The following is a 26,142-nucleotide window of genomic DNA, read 5'->3' on the forward strand; positions in this document are numbered from 1 at the left end:
AAAAATAAAGAAAATATAAAAAAGAATATAATTGCTAAAAAGATACAAATACACAGTGATACAAAAAGAAAGATGCTTTTTTAAATTACCAGGAATTCTAAAACATGTTATTAGCATAGGTAATTACATATGTACAGAGGTAAATTGGCTTACATGTAACAAAATGGTATCTGTGTAAAGGCATGTATCAAATATAATAGCAATTAAAATAATCAAATGAACAAATTAAGCAACAAGGATAATATATAAGGAATGCATATGACTTAATATACAAAATCCATAACCATTATAAATGAGATGTATCCCCTAGCATAAAAATAAGGGGGTAACATCCATGAGATCAAAATCCATAATCATCTGTGAGTGTCCCTAGTCAAAAAAATAGAGGGCACACAACTACAAAACACATAAGCAGCTCAGACACCAGGTGAATGTAAATGAACACGGTAGGAATAGACGAACTGTTGGGTGAAGCAGGTAGAAAGGAGGACTGAATCTTCTACTACAATTTAACTAGAATCAGGGAAACTATGTTTCCCGCTGCTACTGCCGAAAATTTCAGAGCTTCCAAGGACTTAAGGTAATGGCGTTTGAACACTGTCGTCGATTTCCATCCGGTATACTTTTTCACTCATCGAAGTTCATGTGTTGGAAATATTAATTGAGGTGGCTACTGCCCTGACATCATGTACTTTCGGGAAAGAGTCAGGATTGGCTTGCTTAATAAAGTACAGGATTTGTTGCCTGAATGACTTTAATGGATAAATGTTCCACCTTTTTCCCTCTTTAAAGGAGGGGACCCGATGAGGATGAGGAGGTCCTGGACAGAAAGGCTCGTAAAGTTGTAACTGGGCAAAGAGATACGTCTTGTGGTGGAAGGGGTAGTACCTTCCAAGGTTCCCACCTCATCAAAGGGTTTCATTCTTTGTTAAAAAGCTACGTTCCGGAGAAAGTAGTAACCTCCCCTGTGGGAAGGAATTGAATATGATCCTGGATCTCTGGACAAAGCCGACAGTTCTGAAATTCTTGCTCCTGAAGCTAAGCTTAATAAAAACAGTGTTTTCCTTAAGAGCATTATAAACGAGCATGTGTCATTATCGGTTTCTGAAGCCAGTTTTAGAACATCGTTTAAGAACCATAGAAACTGACGTAGGCCTTACAGAAGGTCTTAAGTCTAGCACATGCCTTAGGAATAGACGAGAAGTAGGAATCCGTCAAGTCTATGTTGAACCCAAATTGAAATATCTTTTTCAAGGCTGACTTGTTTGTCGTAATCGTGCTAGCTGCTAAACCTTTTTCAAATAAGGATCTGAAAAAGGATATAGCTGAATTAACTGTCATGATTCTAATATCAGATTCTCTCAGGAAGATTGCTAACTTTTTGACAGCAGCATCATACTGTCTCAAAGTTGAATCCCTTTTATCGGATTCCAGGAAGAGAATATTCTGAGGGTCAATATTCGCATCTCTTTTTTGCCGCACTTCATGAAATCCATAAAGTTAGGGTTTTGAGAATCCCTGAGGAAGCGAACACAGTCTTCGTTTGTACTGACTGGGTTAGAGCCTGGGATTGGGGATCCGAAGAGGACGAAAGGCCCCAGCTCCAGAATTAGGGGATACCAATTGCTCTTCGGCCAATCTGGGGCTACTAGAGCCACTTGACCCTATTGAACGTCCTGAGTTTGTTTAAAACTTTCATAAGGAGATTCACTGGGGGAAGACATAAATCTTCTTCCAGTTGTTCCAGTCTAGAGCCAGGGCGTCCGTGGCATAAGCCAGAGGGTCCAGGTTGGGGGCTACATAACAGGGGAGTTTGTGATTCGCTTGGGACGCGAAGAGATCCACCTGTAGCCCTGGGACTCTTTGAAGGATCCATTGGAACGAACTGTTGTCCAGTGACCATTCCGACTCTAGGGGTACTGATCGGGATAATGCGTCTGCTATGACGTTTCTCACTCCAGCTATGTGAGTGGAGGAGAGATGCCAACTGAACTTGTCTGCCAGGGAGAAGATGGCTACCATCACATGATTTAGATGACGTGACTTGGAGCCTCCTCTGTTTATACAATGTACTACCACTGCGCTGTCCAGAACTAGCTTTATGTGGGAGTACTTTGGTGGGCGCAACCTTTTTAGAGTCAAGAACACTGCCATTGCCTCCAGTACGTTTATATGGAACTGACTGAACTGAGGTGACCAAGTTCCTTGAACCTTTTGGACGGGGGAATACCCTCCCCAACCGCTTAAGGACGCGTCTGTGTGGATGGTAATCCCTGGTGGAGGGAACTGAAGGGGTACTGACACTGACAAATTCTTGACTTTCGCCCACGGCGAAGTCGATTCTTTAGAATCAGAGGGACTGAGGATAGTTTTGTCCCTGGACCTGACATTTGCTCGTGAGCGCCAGATTCTGGTTAGGTCTTTCAGTTTGGCTTTCATTAAGACGTTCGTCACTGATGCAAACTGGAGAGAACCCAGGATCCTCTCCTGAGCTCTCCTTGACGCCAGTTTTGTGGACTTAGAAATTGCTTGACTGACTTCGCTATATCTTTCCTTTTGGTTGATGGAATCGACAGAGTATGGGAGGATAAGATCCATTGACACTGAATGCCCAGCCCACTGAAAGTCTGACTCTGGAGTGAGTCTTGACTTGGTCCTGTTTATCTTGAAGCCTAGATAATTCCAGGAAACTGAATCACTTTCAGTGTAGCTCTGTTGCATTCCTCGACTGTTGAAGCCCAGATCAACCAATCGTCGAGATACGCTACTACCATAATCCCTTGCGATCTCAGTTGTTGTACTACCACTTCCGCTATGTTTTCGTGAACACCCTGGGTGCCACTTGAGTCCGAAGGGACTACCTTGAAGGAGAATGTCTGGTCTCCTATCTTGAAACCCAGATATGGACGGAAGTGTCTTGCAATAGGGATATGATAGTAGGCGTCTGTAAGATCGATAGAGGTGGTGACGGCCCCACGGGGAAGTAAGGTCCGCACCTGTGAGATCGTGAGCATCTTGAACTTGTTGCAGCGGATGGCTAAGTTTAAGCGGGACAAGTCTAAGATTACCCTTCTTTTTTGTGAGCCTTTCTTTGGCACGCTGAACAAGCGACCTTGAAATTTTAATCTCTTGACTCTCGCTATAGCTCCTTTCTGAAGGAGGTCGTCTGCGTACTCTGTCAATTCCTTGGAAGGAAGTTGACGGAAAGGTCTGGATGGAGGTGGGTTCGTCAACCAGCTCCAACCCAGGCCTTTTGACACTATGCTCTGAGCCCATTCGCTGAAGTTCCACCGGTGGCGAAAGTGAAACAGCCTCCCTCCTACCTGAAGTTCTTCATTGGTTCTGGTAACCGCCTCGGCCTCCTCTGAAGTGCTTTCCCCTGTTAAAGGGGCCTCCCGATCCTCTCCCATGAAAGGAACGCTTACCTCTGCCTCCCTTACCCGAGCGGTCATACTTCTGCGAAGCTTGACTCTCGAAGGCTTGATTGTAAGCTGGGGAGATGGCGTAAGAGGTGGAGGGCTGAGGCTGAGGGGATATCACATAAATTGGCTGTTTGATTGAGCCTTAGAGGTGGAAGGTTGGGCAGTTTGCACTAAGGGCAACCGTTGGAACTTGCTGAGGAAAGCGTGGCTGCTTTTTCTGGTAAGGATGGAAACGCCTAGGTTTCCTCTGTCCCTTACCTTTAGGTGTTAAGTCTTGTCTCCTCTTAGCCGTAAGGCCCCAAACGGTCCTTAAGGCTCTGGTTTAGCCTCGTATCCTCTGATTGTACTTCCTTCACCATAGCTTCTGGAAGAGATCTGCTCCCCAGATGTTAGACAGAGTAACCTATTCGGCTCATGTCGAATGGTTGCCTCTTGCAGGACATGCTTCCTACAACTTCGTTCTAGCAGTGGCAAACTCAAACATATCCGACTGTACCGTTTGAGTCAGGGCTTCGGTCATGAGCTTAAAAAGCGGTTCTGAGCCATAAGCTATGGTTGCTACCTCGGACATAGCCATAGAGTTTAATCGATCTGGCTAATCGCGATTTCGCGTCAAATTCAGCCTGAATAAGGCTATCTGGGAGCCTGGTAGCTTTTCACCAAACTGCTCCATAGCACAGTCCGGTTTGAGTTTGCCAGCTGAGAAGGTGTTTGGCAAGTCCCCTCCCACAATTCTCCGGCTGAGGGGAGCAAGGAGGAGATGTGGGATCTGCTTCCTTTAATTGAGGCATGGGTTCCCCCTTCTGGGCCGCTGGGATGGTAGACCTAGCGATCTTTGTCAGGAACGGGAGCGGGGTACTCTCCTCCATTGTGAAAATGGTAAAGGGACTCTTGAAAGGTTGTATCCTGGTATTAGAACAATCCATGTCCTCTAAACATCTGAGCCATTCTCTCTGAGCCTGGTCTCGTGAATAGAGGACTGTCTCCTTTGGTACCCTATCATCCCGAACCATGCTGAAGCTGTAAGCCTTGCGAGCCTATGAACGAGGCTGGAGGTCTTCCGTGAAAGAACTCGAAGTCCTCTATCCTTCGAGTTCCGAATTCCGGTATGGAGAATGAGACCGGTCTTGGAAGGGGGCGTATGACGCTACTCTCCATGGATTGTTCATTGAGAACGGAGGTAGTGAGTCATACGGAGGAAGCTGATTTCCACTCGTATTGGAAAGTGAAGGAGAGGCTAGAGGGGCTTCTTTCAGTCCGGCTATAATGGAGTCCTGGGAAGTAATCCTATCCGACAGACGAGAGATCATCTGTTCCATGCTACTCTTTAAGGACCCAACCAGGTCGCCCACCTGTTGCAACAGACCAGCATTGGAGTCCAAGGCCGGAGCTGCTGCGGAGGTGGAGGGGAAGCTCTGAACCGGAACTAAGGGTAGCGGAACTGGTGACTCTGCCGGGGTGCGAGATCTCTCTCTAGAGGATTTACTCCTCGAGGACTTAGAGCCGGAGCCAGAAGCTTTAGACCTGTCTGCTCCGGGATTGCCAGCCGGAGACTTACGTGAGGAGGAAGACGCCGAAGTCGACTTCTTAGAAGACGACGACGTCTTAGTCAAGGATTTCACTGCTTGACCCTTGACCTTAGGTCTAACCGAAGCGTCAGGAGGAGTATATAATTCATCGCCTGTAAAGCCTTGGAAGGATGGAGAGGTTGCAGGAGTAGAAGAAACAGTCACACCCAAGGGTGACCCTTGGGTGTCCACCATACCTACCTCGACCAACAGGTCGTCTACACCTACCATAGGTTCCACATTAATATCTAAAGTCGCGACGTCCGTGGAGATATCCTGGTCTTGGTCGGTTAATGAGGGCAGCCAGCTGTTGTTGGATGAAAGGCGATAGTAGGGCCGCCTACTGTGGGTCGACGTATCCTGTCGCCTTGCCTCCGGGGAAGATTAACAGCGCCAACCGCTCTCCAAGATGTAGGGCATACCCTTGGCGGCGTTTTTCCCAAAACCACCGACCCAGGCCCGCAGGGTTGCCAGCGCGGTATCTTTCACTGCCGGCGCCTGGAAGAGAGGGCGAAGATTAGATTTAAGAATCACTTAAAACTAAACTTAAAATATAACTTAAACTTAGATGCCTTAAGTTAAAATGGATGATGAAAACTTAAGCACTAAAACAGAAGCGGAGCAGCTACCGGAGATGGAATACTCACCCCTTCTAACAGCTGGCTCACCAGATCGTAACATATGGTACACGTCTCATGGTACCAGACCTGGATGTCCCCGTGCAGAGTCGCGCATGGAGCATGGGACCGGCAAACTTCGTGTCCACATGGGTCCTGAAGTGTGGCGGCGCATCCCGGATGCTCACAGTTGGTGGCCTGTAAGTGGGAAGACACATGAGTATCTTAAAGAATAACACTTACAGGCTAAAGGACAGAAGAACTCCGTTGCATGCCGGAGCTCGGAAAAAATTTGGGCATAACCCCCCCCTGCATTGCCTGAATAGGCTATAATCCCGGAGGTTTCCGGTAAGACATGTAAAAAGGGGGGGGGGAAGGTTTAAGGTACTTAAGATAAACTTATAGTTAATCTAATAACACTTAAACCTAAAACTCAAACGAACCGGAACGAGTCCAGTGCGTGGCGGAGTGTAGTAACTCAGCGGTACGGTAAGGTTAGTAGGGACCTACTGTATGTTCCGGTCCATTCTACTGGATGGACTAACAACTTCCCGCTGGATGCTAGGACTCCGATCAGGAAAGGAGTCCAAGTAAGGTCGGGAAGAGCGAGGAGACATACAGGTGGCCGAGCGAACCGGAGCGACCAGGAAGCAACGGATGGGGGGAAAGGCCAGTACCCTCCACCACGTTACCACCGGGCCGGACCGATGAGCCGGAGAGATCGCGTCCAGTCTGGGTCTGTCCCGTCTCTCTGGCCCCTCCGCCTGAGGGGGGGGAGAGGGAGGCATGCTCGGGTATGTGGAGCGAGCGAGGACAGACCGACCCACCCTCCCCCGACTCAATGGAAGAGCGAGAGGAGGGGGGAAGGGGACTGGGCAGGCGTCTGGCTGTCTCGTGATCGCGTAGTGACCACGAGACTGTAAGACTAACATAAGACAAAACTAAGCCTAGGACCAACCAAAACTGATCAGAGAGATGGCTCATCGGGAAAAAGCCAACCTGAACTGAAAAGCGGTAGCATGGAGGGACCCACCCCCTGGCCAAAACCGGACATGATCAAAGGAGAGATGCTATAGGAAGCCACCGAAACTGGGATGAGCGGTAGCATAGGCGCGATGAAGCCAATGGGCCGTAGGCTAAGCCAGAACGCCCCTAAACTAACCTATCCATAACAAAATACCATAGAATAAAAAGAAAATTAAAAGAAAAGAAAACAATAATAAATGTAGGCAGAAAAAAAGCCAGGAGTGTACGACTAACAACCCGAAGGAACGGAAGTTCTACCACTCCAAAGCTAGTCAGAGGCCGATACTAAGAGCCGGGACTAGGTCCTGGAAATGAAGAAGCCTACATAAAGGTAAAAGAAAAACATGCATGCATGGCAACAAACCTGAAGTAGACAGTACCCTAGCCTAACAAAACGGATAATTAAAATAGAGAGTACCATATGATATGGGGATGTCTTTAGGTATGGGAGAACCGAGAACGAAAAACCCAACCACGCGGCAGAACCATGCTGCCATGCTTCCGACCCCAAGTACGTATTTATACCTAAAAAACGGCAAATACTGACTGAGGGCCGAAAAGAATCAACTAACCATAATTACTGAGTACTTAACTTAGCTGCTGCAATAGCTGCACGCTCCATTATAGATAAATCCAACGAAAGGGCACAAAAAACACAGAGAGCAGAAAAAATCACAACCGACTCGTGTGCGCTAACTTGAAGGATGGCCACCAGAGGCGCAGCAGTCGGCAGCATGGGATGGAGTAGTAGTAGTACGAGCTGCTCACTCTGTGGGTCGGCTCCCCTCATGGAGGGTTTTTTGTTGTGGGAGATTTCTATTGGTATTTGGCTCGTGGTAGTGGTCTCACTTCGCCTAGTGTCATACCGACACCCTCTTGGAGGGTGACGAGTCAGTATACTGACCTTTTTCTTTATTTTATTTATTCTCTGGTATGTGTTAGTACATTTACCCTAGAAATAATAGATTAAAGGATATTTCGCGCAGCGACACGAGCTGAGCCCAGAAATATATATATTATATATATATATATATATATATATATATATATATATATATATATATATATACACACACACACACACACACACACACACACACACACACACATATATATATATATATATTATATATATATATATACACACGACACATATATATGTATATATATATATATATCTATATATCTATATATATATAGATATATATATATATATACACACATATATATATACACACACATATATATATATATATATATTATATATATATATATATATATATATATACATATATTATATATATTATAGATATATATATATATATATATATATATATATATATATATATACTATTTATATGTGTGTATATATTATATATAAGATTATATATTATATATTATATATTGCCAATAAGCAAAAACTGCAACTTATGGCACTTATGGCGCCAATAACTGGTTAACCCCTTCCCACCCAGATTGTGCAACCGCTTGAGAGTATGCTGTACCAGATAAACCCGAAATCAAGTATCACAATCAGGGTATGCTTTTCTTTATTATTTATGTTTCCTTATTGATTATGATTTATATATGAAAGTTGTCTATATATATATATCTGTGCATGTATTTGTATAAGTATGCATGCATTGCATGTATGTACTTATATATCCATGATTTATAAATGTTGTTGTCTATTATATACTTTATGTAGTATATGTGTTACTGTGTTTATGTATATGCTCCTATACATATACATGCATAATACATATATACATATATATTTATTTATTTATTTATTTAGATAAAGATACATGAGCTTTCCCATGGACCATTGCGGTACTCAAGTGCCATCGCTTTTGGTTACCCAGTATTGCTCGGAGCCCTTTTCCAGGGATGGAGAAATTGATAGGAAAAAGAAAATAAATATAATTTTTAACTCACCTAATTGCTTTTCCTCTTCTTTGAGTAAGTGCCACTTGGTCCTGGTTTTGGATCTTCTGGTGACTGCATTGAATGCCACTCTTTGAAGTGGTCTAATGAGCATAAACCTGGCTCTCTGGGGCATTCTGGACAATAATATACTGTGTCCTTCCTCTTGCCTAAATTCTTCATGCATATCCTGCAGCGCTTTTGCTTGCTCTTCTCATGAAAAACCCAGGCATGGATAACTTCTTCAGCACTGTAGAGGCTTTTAGACTTCATCTTTTCTCTCATCTTCATAAGTTTTGCAGCACCATCAGAGTGTTTATTTAGCCAACCTCTGAATACATCAGTAATAAAAGTCAGAAAGGGACGACGGTACTAGCACTAATTTAAAACAAAAATTAATGAGTTCAAAAGAGCACGAAATATAAAATGAATTCCAAATCTTTTTAACCATGCAAGACTTTTTCCTGTCAAAAGCATAAGGCTCAAGAAGTTGATCTGGCATATCAACGCTTCCCATTTTACTATTGTAGTGGTTGATATGAAGATGTTTATTGAAAAATGTGGTCTATTGCCCAAAGTATGTCTTTGTTTTCTTGAACATGTCTGCTTTATACTTTGTTGTCAAAACAGTAACCTCTCTTTTATCTTGAAATTTTTCAACGAATGTTGCCTTTTCTTGCAAAAACTGATTGATGCTTCTCCAACTTTGCATTCATAATGTGTTTTGGGGGTCCTCTTCCTGTCCAAACTACTCCTGTCAGCATTGTTTCTCTCGTCAGCAAATGGGACCCTAGATCTAACAAATCTTCCATGAGGTACACGATATTTTTTTATACACTGAGATGAGAAGCCGCAGGGTCTTGGATCTTGAAATTACTTTTTCCATAATACACTGCAAAGTTCAAAGAATATCTGTCCCACCCTTCTCCTGTTGGACAAAGTACAAATACTTTTATTCCAAAATGGGCTCTCTTGATTTTGATGAACTGTCTAAAGCCAAGACGTCCTTTTCTTAATACAAGAGATTCATCAATAGCAATGTTTCTTGATGGTTGCATGAGAGATTGTGAACGCTGTTTCAGTAAAGATAAAAATGGTTCAATCCTTGTGCATGGGTCTCATGTCACTTGTACAGTGGATGAAAATCTGAAAAAAATTTTAGGATGGAAAAAAGACCTATTTCTACTCATAACTCCCTTACAGAACACAGATGGTCCTCCAGTCAAAGGATCATGTGACCAGTGCATATGCATGTCAGGTTTTTTATCCACTCCCATTAGTATGAGTAATGAAAAAGAAAACATGCAGTTCACACGTCTTTACTGGTTTCCATATCAGTCTGTGAAGAGCTTTCAGGAAAATCTTCTTTGTACTTATCTGCCCTTTCATTTATCGAAGAACACAAAGTATCCATCATTTCTTGATCCATAAAATACTCAAATGTCACATCAGGTGAAGGAAAACCATCCTGAGACAAATAAACATCCACCCCGTGACTGAGATTGCTGAGGGAAGGAACAGGATCTGGCCGAGAATCATCAAAGATGTCGGACAACATCCTCCAACCTTCTTCTGTGACTGGCTCAATATCGTCAAATAATTCGTTATCACTCACTGATTGCACACTATCTGATGTCTCACTTTCATCATCAGATTCCCCTGGTACATATATCTCATCTGAGGAATCTCCAGAGTTACCCATGACTAAAAAAGGCAAGCAGAAATTGATAAAGAAGCAACCGCAACGCTAATCAAATGAATTCTTCAGTCGCATTATCGTCTATATGTGAGTCGACATGTCTGCTGGAGTTGATAAAGAATGGGAAAAGATAGGAAAGATTGAAATATGGTACTGAGCTCCCATTGGTGGACTATGGTGATGTCTCGATTACATCACTGAAATGTCACGAGATGCCTTACTCCTTTGCTCTGATTGGGTATTGTGTGGAGCTTACATTTGACAAAGGATGAGGGAGCATATCCCAGCAACGAGAAGTCTTCGTATACACACTCCCAACACACCAGCTCTCTGTACAAAAGAGAAAGTGGAGGGACGTATTACACTACGTTCTGGGATTTCTTGCTGGCTGTCAAGTGACATAGTACAGTACATCCTGGGAGGGAAGAGGTTAATGGTGCCACTGTTAAGGGGGCCGGCTGGAACCCTTATATATGGGGGTATAGGGCGAAAAATGTAGTCATGAAAAAATTCATGGAGCTTCGAATGGCAATGGAGAATACGTATACGAAATATTTTGTCAAAATTCCTCTTACTTTCATAGTTAAAGGTAATTAGTAAACGTAACTTAATAAGCCAAAAACATTAATCCGTACAAGAAAATGCAATATTTCTTCTGTTATCATAAATTTTGATAATTATTGTCAAAGAAATTGTGAGCAATTCCATGAGTCACAGAAGGGAAGTCAGCTACCAACCACCTTTCAGTGCGAGGAGAAACCTCTTGTACTGTACACGTTCGAGTTTCACCTCTGACATTCGCTTGCTTTTGCGTATGTTTATCTTTGTTTCGGCAAGAATTTTATATATTATCGGATACCACACAGTCACAAACTTAACATAGATTTAACCCTAACAGAAACTACAATGTATCCATAACATGTAAAAACTGAATATATTAATTTTGTTCCTTATATTTATTTACAACCTTTTTTTTATTATGAAGGCATCGAGTTTAAATGAACCAAGACTTAAATTTAGAAGATTTCCATTATTTGACTTGATGAAACAATAATCAATGATATTCATTTTAACTGTTTCATTACATGGGTTTAAGGCTCTTGTTTAACTCCGGTTAATAGGATGATCTAAATCTCTCATATGTATGAATAATGCGCTCGATATTTGTCCAGTTCTCACAGTTTGAGTTGTAGTGAAAGAGATTTACCGGTTTGTCTGTAATAGACTTTATCACACTTTTTTCAAGGAATTTCATATATGCAGCCAGGAAGATCTTTAGAAGAATTTTTTATTACTAAACTCTTGACGTTAATATTATACTGAAAACAACATTTATGTTAAAAAGCTTCAAAATTTCAGGAATTTCTGAAAACCTTTCATCATAGGGTAATTTTAGAATGTTATGCTTATTAAATTCAAGTTTGGCCTTAGTTAAATAAAATGACACATTTTCTAAGACAATTTGTATTTTTCGTAGCTACAAACCTGAGATCTTAACAATATGGTAATTTCTAGCGCCTAGCTGGATCCGGTTGAAAAACAGATGAAAGCAAGGAATCTTGTGATATCTGGCAACGCATGCATAGATTGGGTGAAGAATGGTCAAAGACCATTCACCTACGCCAACACGTCGGTCTTTTCTTAACTGCCTGGGCGAGTGTAATGGTTAACCTCTCTTGGCCTTTACCCGGTTCATTGCCCATTTCGCTTGTGTTTAGTGTGTGTGTGTGTTTGCTGGTATTATGGCTTCTTCTGCTCCTTCTCGGCTTTGTCAACATTTGTGCCCCAAAATTCCAGGTTTTCTGTGCTCTCGTTTTTTGGCTTTGGTGGCGACCGATCCCCATATCACATGTAGCAGGTGCCGTTCTAATTTTTGTATGATAACGAATCCTTGCACGGAATGCCGGGCATGGCCTAAAGAGCAGTGGAAGTTGTTTTATAGCTAGAGAGAGCATCGGAGGGTTTTGACTCTTCCTTCTTGGGAAGGTTTTTCACCTCTTCCCGATGCTTTGTCTCCTGCAGTATGCAACCCCCATAGTAGATGTTGTTCCTGTGTCTCCTTCCTTTTCTTCCATTGATTCGTCGCAGGAAGTAACGGGAGGCCACCAGGCTGATTTTTGCAATGTCGCCCCTTCTTCTTCGGGAGTTTATTTGATTTCCCGGAAGGGGGAGGCTTTTTCATCATTCTCATTTGTTCCAGAGACGGAGGTGTCCAAGATGGTGGCGATTTGGAAGACGCTCAGGCTAGGGGGTACCCTGTCCTTGGAGGAGATGCTTCCACACTTTATGGAGGCAAGCTACCCCTCTCCTCCTGGCCTCGTCTTCGTGGGTTGCCAAGGCCAGCTTTCTTGTATTGCTCCGCCAGTGACTGTTGGCGCTTCTTCAAGTTGGAGGGAAGCTTTGGCGTCAGCCCCATTGATGATGTTATGTGACGTCATCACCACTTTTGATGTCACTTTTATCGTCTCCTTTGCACTGCCCACTTTGGTCGTGACATCATCTCTGCCACCCAGTTTGGTACATCTCCCTTCCATGTCATCGGAGCCTTCTCTTGCAGATCAGTCTGAGGCAATATGAAGGCAGTGTTTAAGAGGTTGGACTCTGTTTTGGATGATAAGTTGGCTGCCCTGTTGGTTGGGAGGTTTTGGAAGGAAATGCGTTGCTTCGTCCCTGCCTCCTGTGAAGAGATCGCATAAGAAACCAGTGCTGTCTTCCTCTCCCTCTTCCCCCGCTGCTAGCTCTTTTCCATGCCACATCTACAAAAGTCCTTCGGTATTTAAGTTTCAAAGCAATATCATAAATAGTTTTAATTTCAGCATCAATAAACTGTGGGCTACAGACACGTAAAGCCCTTAGGAACATCCCAGAAAAAACAGAATTTAACATTTTGATGGTGATTGGAGTAGTAATGAACAAAAGAGTCAATGTTAGTTGATTTTTGATAGACTGAAAAGGTGAAATATCTATCATTTCTATGGACAGTTACATCAAGAAAATTCAAATTACTATTTCTTTCTTCCTCTACAGTAAATTTTATAGAAGGGACTAAATTATTGAGATTAATGAGGAATTCCTGGAGATTTTCGTGAGTTGGCCAAATGCAGAAAATATCATCCACATACCCAAACCTTATAACTTTTTAAGGGCAAATTTCTTGATAAGACTTTTGTCTAAAAAAATTCCATGTAAATATTGCTAAGGACAGGAGATGAGGTATAACCCATAGCCTTGCCAAACTTTTATACAAAAAATTCCTCATTAAAACAAAATTTACTATCTTTGATACATAACCTTATGAGACTAAGGAGGTTTGCTACAGTTAAGGGAATATCATGACATTCTAATTCATCCTTCAAAAATTCAAGTAAATCATTTACAGGCACTTTTGTAAATAAGAGACAACATCAAAACTAACCATATTAAAATCAAAATTCAAATTTAAACTATTCAATTTGTTTATAAAATCAACATTGTTTTTTACATTTGTGTCAGAAATGTTTCCTTCCAAAGGGAACTTTGTAATGTTTTAGCCTTTCGGAATGTGTGTGTTTCGGGATATTCGAGTCATAGGGTTCATGTTGCAAACTAGTTTTTTTTTATGCCAGAATTTGGCTGTCTGGCATAGGAGTACATTCCCACACTTCTTCAACACGAATTTTAATGGAGTACAATTGTGATCTTCCCATCTGCTTGCAAGGCCAGTTGTGATTGTCGTCTCATATCTTTCCGTCATTTTGGTGGGAGTGGGGTGTGGGTTGTACAGCCAAGTATGGCTCATGCTCATCTTTCCCTCAATCCTCACATATAATTCTTTTGGCCCCTCTCAGGATAGAAATCTTCTTTCCTGAGAGAAAGATAGAGAGAATATTAAGTTTCTTTACAGGCTCAACAGTTGTCAGCCCTGCTTCTTGTCTGGAAGTCTGGCAGTGGCGGTAGTCGCCCCAAACTTGGGAGCCCTCTGCTTCGCTTCCCTCTCTGTCATAGATGCCACTTTACTAATTTTGTTTTGTGTGGTTGTGCTGTGGAAAAGTGAGACTTTGGAAGCAGTCAGTATGGTTGGCGGTGTGTTCCTTGCTGTTTTTGTAGCCCCTTTCCTGCCGAACATAGTGTCATCATGCGGGGTTACCAACCTTACGGACTGCTTTAGATATTGTTTACCTGTGATGTTCGACTTGGTAAGCTTTTTTTTATGATAGAACTGTATTACTGTTTTGTTTTACTTTTTTATGCACTACACAAAATGTATGTTCTCTCTCTCTCTCTCTCTCTCTCTCTTTACAGTAATCTACTGTGTGACGTCAAGGGTTTTGCTGATTGCGTAGTTGACATTGCGTTTGACTGAGGGACGATGATCACTCCTCCTATTTCTTTGAAGATGGATCATCATGGACATACTTTGCTATCCGCCACGTGTATGTGGTCTGGGGAGACCCTCTGGTTGCCATAGGAGGTGGCAGTAGGCCTTTTTTTGCCAACTTCGCTGTCATTGAAACCCTTTTTTGTGTTACCAGTCCAATGCAGTGACATCATTCTCTGCCTGTGACATTCACTTCGGTGACGTCTCACCTCCGCCTGTTGCCGTGACGTGACTTCCATCGTTGTCCATGGTGCCATCGCAGTCGGTTGTAAAACCATAAGAAATATTCTTCCTGGAGTTGGTTAATTGGATGGACTCTGTGTTTGGTAGTAGGTGTCCCAGAGTTTCTTGAAGGAGGCATCATAGGGCAAGTCATTTGTTGCCTTTCCTCCTCCTCCCTACTCCTCCTGTTAGGGAAATTCAAGACTTGCGGTGTTTTAGAGTGAGAGAGGTGTTTTTTCATCTTCCCAGTGCAGATGTGACTCTCCCCTTCAAGTATGTGGGCGTGTTCCAGCCCGTGTAAATCTCCACTAGTATCAGAGTTCTTGGGCTAGTTCTTCGCCACCTCGACCTGTAGAAGTTCACCACATGATGAGATATGTCTGATTTAGGGGGAGAAGGTAAACATGGCCATGGATTGTCACTCGCCCGTGTACGTGATGAAGGTTCTACTCTCGATGTTCATCTTTCAAGTCAAGTTGGGATACCTTATGTACGAGTGATCTTATCTCTGGCGTTCCCACTTTTATCGCTCCAAATGACACGGCCATGTACATGTATCATCATTGGTCCATGTACATGGTTTATTGCTTGTCCATGTGCTTGACCAATCTTAGGCAAGAGCGATCTTCTCCCTGATGTTCCGACTTGTATTGTTCCATATCCCACGGCCGTTTACGTGTTTCATTCATCACTGGTCCATGTACATGGTCTATCGCTCGTTCATGTATTTGACCCATTGCTTGTCCTTGTACGTGATTCATCACACATCCAGCTGCTTGATTTGTCATTTCATCCTACGTCCGTATATCAACGTCCACCGTATACCAACGTACACGTACGTGTACCAATACCCCCGTCTGTATATTTATGTCCATGCCTGTATTTCAACGTCCATCCCCTTATTCCAGCGCCCTTGTATGTGTACCAATGCCCACATCCATATACCACATCCACATACGTAGTTCATCGAACAACCACATTCCAGTTTCTTTTCAAGTTGCAAGTGATAACAACCTACCAAGAGGTCATACGGAATGTCTGTGCAAATGCCAGTCCATGGATTCATTCAATCAAGCCATCCGGCCTTCTTTGGGATTCAGGTTAGATACTTGGGTCTAGGCCAAGAAACTCCGAAGAGAAGGAAGGTAAGAAAATACTGGCCTTTCTGTTTTAGTCTAGCCTTAGTAATTGAATTCTTACCTGGCAAGTAGTTCAAAGCTAACACAACCTAACCTAAGTGGTTAAGGTCTTAGCCTAGCCTAACTAGTTCAAAAGCTATCTTAACCTACCTTAAGTGGTTGAGTTCTTTGCCTAGTAAGTGCTGAGTTCTTGGCTAACCTAATTAATTCAAGGCTACAATATCCTTAGCCTAGCCTAACTAGTTCATGGCTACAATATCCTTAGTGTAGCCTAATTAGTTCAAAGCTACTTTGACCTAGTCTAAACGGTTAAATTCTTAGCCTAGACTGTCTAGTTCTAAGATATTTTAACCTAGTCTAAGTGGTTGAGTTTTTAGCCTAGCCTAACTAGTATAAGGCTTCCTTATCTTAGCCAAAGTGATCGAGTTATTATCCTAGCCTAACTAGTTCAAGGCTACCTTATCCTAGTCTGTACGATATGTCTTTGTAATGCACTGCCGGGCATTAACCTGCAAAGTGTTTGTGAGTCAATTGGCTCTCTGGTCTCGTACAACAAAGTCCTGTCACCAAGACATCGTCTCATTGTAAACCCAACATGGCGCAGTAAGTTTTCGAACCATGTCATGCCCCTGATGCGTCAACCAGCCCAGGCCACACTGAGGCGTGCCTCCTGCAATGCCAAGGGCCTTGTCACGGGCTGTGATGCAAGCACAGACGTTAATTGCAGACCAGCAACGCGCCATCCGTTCCCTTCAGGATGCTCTTCCCAGTATTGGATCATGTGCCGGCGAAGTCCCTGTCTGCTGCCCCTGAGAAATGTAATGTTGTGATGTCCTCAGCAGAGTTCAAGTCCTGGAGACGTTCGATGACGTGTTGGATCCACCTCAATAAGTTCTCGCCGCAGGATGTTGTCCTGCATATTAGACTCAACTGTGTGCTGGAGCTGCAACGTGCACTGGACGCTCGGTACTCTGACGCCAAATGATCACGCCCCTTCACTGCCTCCTGAAGAAATGATACACACGCCGCCAGCAGAATACCCCTTCCAGCAAGTCGTCGCAGATATGTTCCAAATAGAGGGCAATGTATACATGGTATATGCAGACAGACCAATCAGTTGGTTAGAAGTAGCTTACTTCCCCTGTGGTGCCACATCCAACAAAATAAGCAATCACCTTCGATCCTATTTTTCACGGGGAGCCCCAGAGCAAATATCGACTGACGGAGGTACGAACTTGGCCAGCGAGGAGATGGTTGCCTTCTTCAGATGGAGAGTCAAGTTCCGTCTGTCGTCAGCCCAGTATCCCCAGTCCAACGGCAGGGCAGAGGTAGCTGTTAAATCAGCAAAGAGGCTACTCCGAGAAAACACATCAAAAGGTTGAACCCTTGAGTCAGACAAGACGGCCCTGGTGATACTCCAGTATCTCAACACGCCTCTGAGGGAGATCAACAAGTCGCCATCTCAGCTTGCAACGGGTCGCCAGCTGTGTGATGGGGTACCGACGGCTAGAAGACACCTGTTAGTTGACAGGTATTGGAGACGGACAATACGTCAAAGGGAACTACAAGTGGCAAAATCACAGGAAGCTATGTGCACCCTTGACACCACCAGGAGACTGCTGTCCATCAAACTTGGTACCCATGTACACATACAAAACCAGGCTACTAAGCAGTAGGACAGAACGGCCCTGGTATCGGAATCTAAGCCCCATCATCAATACACAGTCAAGCTCAACGGGAGCGGCAGACTCTCAAAAAGGAACAGACGACACTTGAGAGTCATCGCTCCGTCCCCTAGCGCCCCTGCATCTCAGCACGACACCTCCGTGTGCCCTACGCCCATAGAACCAGTAACACATTCCATGCAGGACCCCGGCATCGTTGGTAGGCCCAAAAGGGCTGCCGGTAGACCCAAGTGGCTCCAAGACTTCATATACGTAATGCTGATATTATTTGTTGTTTGCTCATATGATATGCAATTGTACAATTGTATCAAGAATTTTTTTTTTTTTTTCTGTGTATGTGTATTACGTGCATTTGAGTGACACTAAGCAACGCACTCAGTGTATGTAACTGCATGTTTTTGTACTGAAAAGTTAGTTAAAAACATTTTTCTTTTCATAGCTCATTCCCATGTTCATAGTGACATTGGCCCCTTTAATTTTTGTTATGTATAAGTATAATCTTGAGGGGGGGATGTACGATATGTCTTTGTAATGCACTGCCAGGCATTAACCCGCAATGTGTTTGAGAGTCAGTCGGCTCTCTGGTCTCGTACAATAAAGTCCTGTCACCAAGACGTCGTCTCATTGTAAACCCAACATAGTCTAAGTGGTTGAGTTCTTAGCGTGCCTAACTAGTTCAAAGATACCTTGACTTGGCCTAAGTGGTTGTGTTCTTAGCCTAACTTAACTGATCAAAGCCACCTTAATCTAGCATAAGTGGCTGAATTCTTAGATTAGGTGAATAGTTGAGTTCTTAACCTTGCTAGTTTGCAAGTGGTTAATTTATGAACTAGCGTAGCTAGTTTTGTTAGTTAGAATCTTCCTCTCTATCTTAGCTTAGTCTAAGTGCTAGAATTCTTGTGTAGTAGGCTTAAGGGGATGAGTTCTTAGGCTATGCTAGACTAACAACTTGTGGGTGCACTAGTTGAACCCTCCCTTGCCTATTTATCCTAGCTTAGGTCTTGGGTCCTAGGTCTTTCTCCATTTTTCTGCTAACCTAAGTGTTGGAGTTCTTAGCTTAGCCTGCTGGTTTTAGATTATGTACTTTGGGCATAATCTTCAAATATCCAGATGTTCTGCCTCTTGATTCTGCAAGATTTTCCTATTCTTTAAGAAGTTGGCTTTGGGTGGGTTAGGTTCAATTCCTACCTTAACCTTTCTTTTCATACGAATGACCAGATCAGTAATGTAACTCATATTGTGGTGGTCTTATCTTCGAAGTAGGTAGGATCCATCTTAGCTATGTTTACGTTGCTCAGGAACACAAATGGTGGTTCCTTAGCTTAGAAGGGGCCTGTCACCTTTCACTATGATGGCATACTGATTGTATGTCATCATAAGGGATCACCTTATAGGAGATCTCTACTGTTGAAGATGCACATTTCCTGGGCAGCCCAAGGACTTCTCCAAGTTCTACAGTGCTATTACTTTGTCATGCAAAAGTTTACAGTAGGAGATTTTGACCATATCTGTGCTGCCTTTTTTGTTTTAGGACATCCCCATGGGGATCCTATTGCCTTTTCGGCCTTTGAAGACCTTGTTAGACTTCTTGATGACGGATTCTAGAGGTCTATTCATGGTCCCAGGATTGTTCATTGGAGATAGAAACTCCTTTCTGCTGCTAGCTCCACTCATTTGACAGTCGAGATGCACCAGTGTGTGGTCGACACCTCTGTGGAGCCCATGGTAAGCTACTTCCAGGCAGTAGTCTTCAAATCAAGACGTAGTGGTTTACCGTTTTGTCCTTACGGAAGATCCATGTTAGACCTCTTTGCCTCTCACTTAAAAGGAAGCTGGAGGTCTAGGATCCTCTTCCTCAAGCGGAGGACGGTCTTCAGCATCCTTGGCACAATCTCCAGGGTATGCATTCCCTCAGGTCCTGGACAAAGAAGTCTGCCAGATCTGTCAAGTCTTAGACAAAATAGTCTGCCAAATCCATCAGGTCCTGGATAGACTTGTGAGCCCCAGGAATTTGAGGGTGTCTTTGGTGGTTCCTTTGTGTACACAGGCAGAGTGGTTCTCAGCACTTCTGTATTGTCTGTCAGCAATTCTGAGAGCAATCCTCCATGGGGCCTTTCTTGCCAGCCTCATGTGGAAATGTTCCATCAGTAAGTAAAATCTGTCGCTTCATGGTTGGAGACTGTTAAGTATCTCCTGAAAGCGATAATGTTTTCTTGCAAAGCAGTGGGCCAGATGGCCAGCTATCTCAGGAGGTCTTTGTCAGCAGTTTACCAGGGCATGTGGGCCACCTACTACAGTTGGGGTCGTTGACAGTATTTCTCTCCACTCAGAATTTCAGTTAGTTGATATTGGATATCCTTTTCTTTCACAGAAACAAAAAGCTCTTTCCATCTCAGCTTTCAGGAACTGCAGGGCCACCTTTGGGTTGATCCTGCTCCTGAAAGGCTAGGACATCTCTTCATCCTGGGAAATATCGGTGTTGTTTAGGAGTTTCGAACAGTCTTATTCAGCAAGGGAGCTCAAATATGCAATGTGCCATCTTACTTTGGTCATGAGTAGTCTCACTTGAGCTCCATTCAAATCACTACACCAGTCGTCACTGGGGGATCTGACTCTAAGACAGTTTTTCCTGTTTTCCCTTGACTTCCTCGAAAAGAGAAAATTAATTTCATGACAACCCCAGGGGTGAGAGGTCTGTGGCCTTCGAATTTGTCCCAGATTTTGTAGGCCAGGCTCCAAATCCCTTGGTTCATGATGAAAAATTTGTCTTGGTTTTCATTCTTCTCTTGAATTAATTGGTGGACAGTGATCTGAAGGAGTTTTTGCATTGTCCTGTCAAAGCTCTGCCCAGCTATCTATGGATTATCCACCTAAGACCTAGGTGTCGTAGACTTTGTGTTGGTACCGGTTAGTCCAGAATGGAAGTTTCCAAGATATTTTCATTTCTGGCTGCATTAGGTGATTAAAAAGGCATATACTTCATTGGATAGTTCTGTCAGAGTCTGCGCAGGCTAGAGCATATGACATCAGAGGAAGGAGTTCCTCTCTGGCAGTTAAGAAGAACTTGTCTGTTCATAGGGTTTTGAATGCTGGTTCCTAGCTTTGACAGACCACGTTCAATTCCTTTTCCTAAAAGACATTGCCCACAGGTCCTTGGACACTTTTTTTTTTTTTTTTTTTTTTTTCCTTAGGTCTGGAGATGGCTGCCCATCAAGTTATGTACCTCATCCAGTGCTTCCAGCGGGGCAGTTTATATCTTACCTAAGATGATTGTGTGGGAGAGAGAATGAGGGAGATGGCTGGTTTCTTCCTTTCTCTTTTTCCCTTTTTTCTTCCAGGCAGGAGGGTTGTAGAATTTCACACGTCATAAGCTGGAACTGGTCTGATACAGGTGAATGTGGCAGCCATACTGGTTGCAGTTATTTGTTTGTTCCTATACAATAAACAAATTGATTCTCAGTAACACTTACTACTCTCTCTAAAAGGAGAGAGAGGAATGGTAACAAATCCCTGTGGCCTATGTGGTTTGTTGCTTAACAGACAGAATTCTTATTACCTTCCACTAATGCAATGAATCTGGATATCTCTCATTGTATTTCATCTCAGAAGGTTGAGTTTTTATATACTCTTTTATCTATTCTCTCACAGGCTCAGACTCCCCTTCTTTAGAACTTGATCTTCTAGGAAGGGTGGTCAGGAGGGCTGAACCCCCAGCCGCTTCAGGATACTTGTACCTCCCTCCAAGTATAAGTCTATCCTATTGTTAAGACTGATGGTTTGTTCCGCATAGGAACAAATGACAAATTGTTAGTCAAATTGTATTTTTCATAGCTAGCAAACCTGAAGTCTTAAAGTTAACTGCCCACCTCTAGCTACCCCTCTCATTTCTTGGGTTGAAAGAGAGACTGGTTCATCACGAGATTCCAAGCCTGGTCAGTGACCAACATCCATCTCGTATATGCATGAGTTGCCAGATGCCACAGATTTCTTGTTTACAATTTTTTATTGTTTTAAACTGGTTTCCAGCTTGGCGCTAGAAAATCATTCTATTGTTAAGACCTCAGGTTTTTAGCTATGAAAAATACAAAATGATAAAAAATGTTCATTTTTAAGGTTTTTTTGTTTTGTTTGAACTATCAAAATAAGCATTTTTAGATGGGTTTTAATTATTCACCGATTTGAGCTATTGTGAGGGAGGTTCTAGTACGCATCCCTCACAAATATGGGGTTCACTGTACATACTGTCTTGCCAACATATATATTTGTTGAAATTCTACCATATTGTATCAGTCCTTGAACGATGGTTTAGCAATAAAACTGACACTGATCAAGATTCACAACTGTTTTTCATTCCTGCCCTATGGTGTTTGATGTATAAAAATCATGTATCAAGTGTAATTATAATCAAATGAGTGTAGATGTTTCATACTGTGTATTTAGTTCAGTGAATTATGAACCTAATGTGGGAACATAATTGAATGAAAAAAATAATTTCTCGCACATTGTTGCTCTATTGAAGTGAATTGTGTACATGTTGATATATGTATGTTCTGTTATCTATGAATTTATTTCTTTTGTAAGTGAATTATTATGAACTAGTATACCTTGATATTTAAATGACAGGATACTTTTTAATAACAGTTTGATTAATATGTAAATATCATTTTAGGCTTGTATGAGTCGAAGCCATCCATGCATAGAAGATGGATTTTCAGGTGACAGTATTCCTGCCATGCAGATTGCCACATCTCTTGGGTCCAATTCCGGTCCAATTCATCCACAAAACCCAGCTACAACGACACAAACTGCTCCTCCTTGTACCATGTGCCATGTTCCTTATTCTGAGACTTCATTGCCATTCCGTGTTAAGATTTCAAAGTGTGCTGTTTGTAGGTAATGTAATATGCCTGCTTTTTATTTAATTTTTGGATTGCTTACATAGTAGGTAATTTATCTTTATGAAAATACTGTTGTATATCCAGTGAATGTGTACAGAATTTATTCATTTGCAACTATATATTGCAGAAAGGGAAAGGTGCCTGATGTGCTTTTTACAACCCTAGAACCACCAGCAGGAATACCAATTACAGGTATGTAGGTGACTTAACGTTGTGTGGGTTAAGGAGGCTGGCCGGAACCCCTATATATGGGGGTATAGGGTGAAAAATGCAAAGTCATGAAAAAATTCATGGAGCTTCATATGGCAATTGAGAATACATATACGAAATATTTCGTCAAAATTTCTCTTACTTTCGTAGTTACAGGGTAGTTAGTAAACGTAACTCAATAAGCCAAAAATATTTATCTGTACAAGAAAATGCAATATTTCTTGTTATTGTAAATTTTGATAATTATTGTCAAAGAAATTGAGAGCAATGTAATTTGTAGAGATTCCATGAGTTGCAGAAGGGAAGTCAGTCAGCTACCAAGTTCAACCACGATTTAGTGCGAGCAGAAACCCTAAGCAGTCTACACGTTCTAGTTTCACCTCTGACATTTGCTTGCCTTTTGTATGTTTATCTTTGTTCCTTGCTTTTATTATGTTTATCTTTGTTTCGGCAAGAATTTCATTGTACCAATAAGGAAAAGACAAGCAAAACATCTCGCTAACACACAGACGAAGAAAATTCGCTCTAATATGATTACAGAATATCATAGTATATGCGATATTAGTGTAGTTAGTGGAGAGAGAGAGGGAGGGTTGTGCAGTAAGTAACGCCCCCCGTCTTGCCGTAGGCTACGATCTTTGAGCAAAGGGATCTTCATTTATGATAAATAACATAGTTTTGGTTTATTAGCACCCAAAAAGGAATATGAAATTCATAATAATTTAATTGTAAAAAGAGAGTATACCATTGAGTTTCACCTCTGACATTCTCTTGCATTTACGTTTGTTTATCTTTGTTTCGGCAAGAATTTCATCATGCCAAAGAGGAAAATACAAGGAAAACATCTCGCTAACATACAGAAGAAGAAATTCGCTGTAATAAGCCGAGTTAGTGAAGGAAGACGATGTATGAGCAAAGGGATCATCATTTATGGTTAAATTATGATAAATAACATAGTTTTGATTTATTAATACACAAAAAAGAAATAAACATTCATAATAATCATTATTTATTAACATTGTCTCTATGAAAATACAAAGGAAAACTTTGAACGCCTGTATCTCAAAACTATACTTATTGACCTTCAGATTCTATCTTCTCACTTAGTTTTAAAGCTATAGCATTGGAATTTGGTATATAACTCAGAAAGACATTATAGAACAATCAAATCAAGCCCTTTTTTCCAGTTTTTGTTTCATCTTTTTTTTATAATTTTTTTTTTCCTAATTTATAGGGTTTATTTTCTTTCCATAATGAAAAATTCATATCTAGCCAAAAAATGACTTTTAGAAAAAAAAAACTTCATTTGATTGGAGGTCTACATCAGGTCTATATATGGTAGTAATCCCAGGTCTTAATATTAAATATCAAGGGAGGAGATAGAATTTGAAAAATTGTTATTTTTGGGATAAATCGCCCTGGCGTCACAAAACCGAAGGTCAGAGTCAAAAATCATATACGGTCTGGAGATGTCCCAAGTCACCTTATTAAGTGGTATGAATATCAAAGTCCTGTCCTTGAAAAATGGCATTAGCCGGCCGGCCCCCTTAAGGATTCTGTCCCATGATTACAGATTTTTTTTTTATTTATAATTAGCATTGTCATTCATGAAAGGTTGTCTATATGATGTGCCATATTCTTATTAGAAAATTCATTGTATCCATAATTGAAACCATGACTATGAATAGTAAGAAGAAAGATCATTATGCATATTTGGTTAGATGTGGACATTACATTATTTAGAATTATATTCTCATGCAAAAATAATTTCAGTGCTTGTACATAGGAACTTGGTATAATTTATTTTATTTAATAGGTAGAGGCTGTTTGATACAAGCTAGAGTTGCACGGACCAAGCGAGATTTAAGAGGAGAACTCAATGCAAAGGAAATCTCAGATTCTCTCCCATTCTTAGAATATGAGTTACATAAGCAGTTGATAAATAAAATGAGGGTGAGTAGATGACTATACTACTGTAATTTAGATTTTGTTAGAATTGCAGTAGTTTTCATTGGTTTTGAGTTAACATTCATTTCTGTAACTTTTGAAAACTTATCAATCCTCTTACTGTATGTAGTCCACTTGAATGCATTTGACACACCCACAGTCTGCTCTCTGTATCCCTTTATCTATGACTAATTAATTTCTGAAAAGTGGTGTATACTAAAACCAGAGTTGCAGAACATATTTTTTCTTTATTAATTGGAAAATTTATGTACGGTTATACCCCGAACTTACGAGAGGTTAGGTTCCAGACCCCTTTGCGCAAGGGGAAGTTTCGCGTAAGTTTGGCACAGTCTCTGAAATTGCTAAAAAATGCCTACTTCTAGATTTGAACACAAAAGATGACCCTAATCATGCTCCCTAAGTATTAGGCTAACTTTTAAATGAAATTAAAGTTACTGAAATTTTATCTAAAAGTTAGTTTATTACATTACTCTTAAAAAAGGACTAACTGGTTGGTATAAAAATAGTTACAGTAACTACTATGTACATACGTATTCACTTTCGTACGTATACTAATGTTACCCCTAATTCATGGGATGCCATTTTCTTTTTCTGTCAGATTAAAAGTTTTCTTTGCATCACTAGGTAAACTTCGTAAGTCAGTCATAACGAAGTCACACAATTAAATAAAATAAAGAAGACATGTATGTATGTACATAAGTAATGTTTGCAGAAGGTGAAGGTAATAGAAGGCGAAGATAAAATTAAAGAGAGAGAGAGAGAGAGAGAGAGAGAAAGCAAGCAAGCAAGCAAGCAAGCAAGCAAGCAAGCAAAACTCTGGAGGGGGTATCATCTTTAAAAAGTGTGAATGGGATCACATCTTCTGAAAGTACATTAACTGTATGTGCTGTAATTACGTAACATAGTACATACAGACTGTACCAGCACTTTTCTCTGAAGTTAAGAAAGTAATTTTACAGAACAACAACTCTGATGTTTTACCAGTTGATCATGGAGTTCTTATATAGTGACTAACACTGAATTACCTACTGCCTTTGTATTATTTTCAAAAATATAAATAGCATACACATAATCTACGTACTGATTTTACACTTAAAAGCATGAAAACTTATACTAATGGTAGTATATTAGTACATACTTCAGAAATTAAACAAATTGAAAAGTGCAGTAACTTTGTGAGTGGTTATCACATCTTATAAAAGTACATACGTATATGCACTAACTGCATATTTATGCTTGTACAAAAATAAAAATAATACATTTTTAATTAATATTTTTTACAGAAAAGCCTTAAAATTAAAAAATTTGCATAATAAATTAAACATAAACACTTTTGCAGGGTTTGGCAGTGCTTCTGGAGGGTTTGCAAATGTTCGTGTTATTGTGAAGAACTCCTGTATGATAA

At 41.4% G+C, this 26,142-nt stretch overlaps 1 protein-coding gene across 4 annotated transcripts in view; it reads left to right on the forward strand.

Annotated features, from left to right (window-relative positions):
* LOC135225732 (uncharacterized) overlaps nt 1-26,142 on the forward strand; it is a 391,490-nt gene that overhangs the window by 205,014 nt on the left and 160,334 nt on the right. For 2 of the 4 annotated variants that reach the window (XM_064265117.1, XM_064265116.1), the window contains exons 11-14: nt 8,109-8,171; nt 22,331-22,554; nt 22,687-22,751; nt 24,586-24,722. In XM_064265117.1, coding sequence (XP_064121187.1) covers nt 8,109-8,171; nt 22,331-22,554; nt 22,687-22,751; nt 24,586-24,722 — 489 coding nt within the window. The remainder of the gene's footprint in view (nt 1-8,108; nt 8,172-22,330; nt 22,555-22,686; nt 22,752-24,585; nt 24,723-26,142) is intronic. The other 2 variants (XM_064265118.1, XM_064265119.1) reach the window with 1 other exon arrangement.

Source organism: Macrobrachium nipponense, chromosome 13 (assembly GCF_015104395.2).
Source record: "Macrobrachium nipponense isolate FS-2020 chromosome 13, ASM1510439v2, whole genome shotgun sequence".
Classification (NCBI taxonomy): Eukaryota; Metazoa; Arthropoda; class Malacostraca; order Decapoda; family Palaemonidae; genus Macrobrachium; species Macrobrachium nipponense.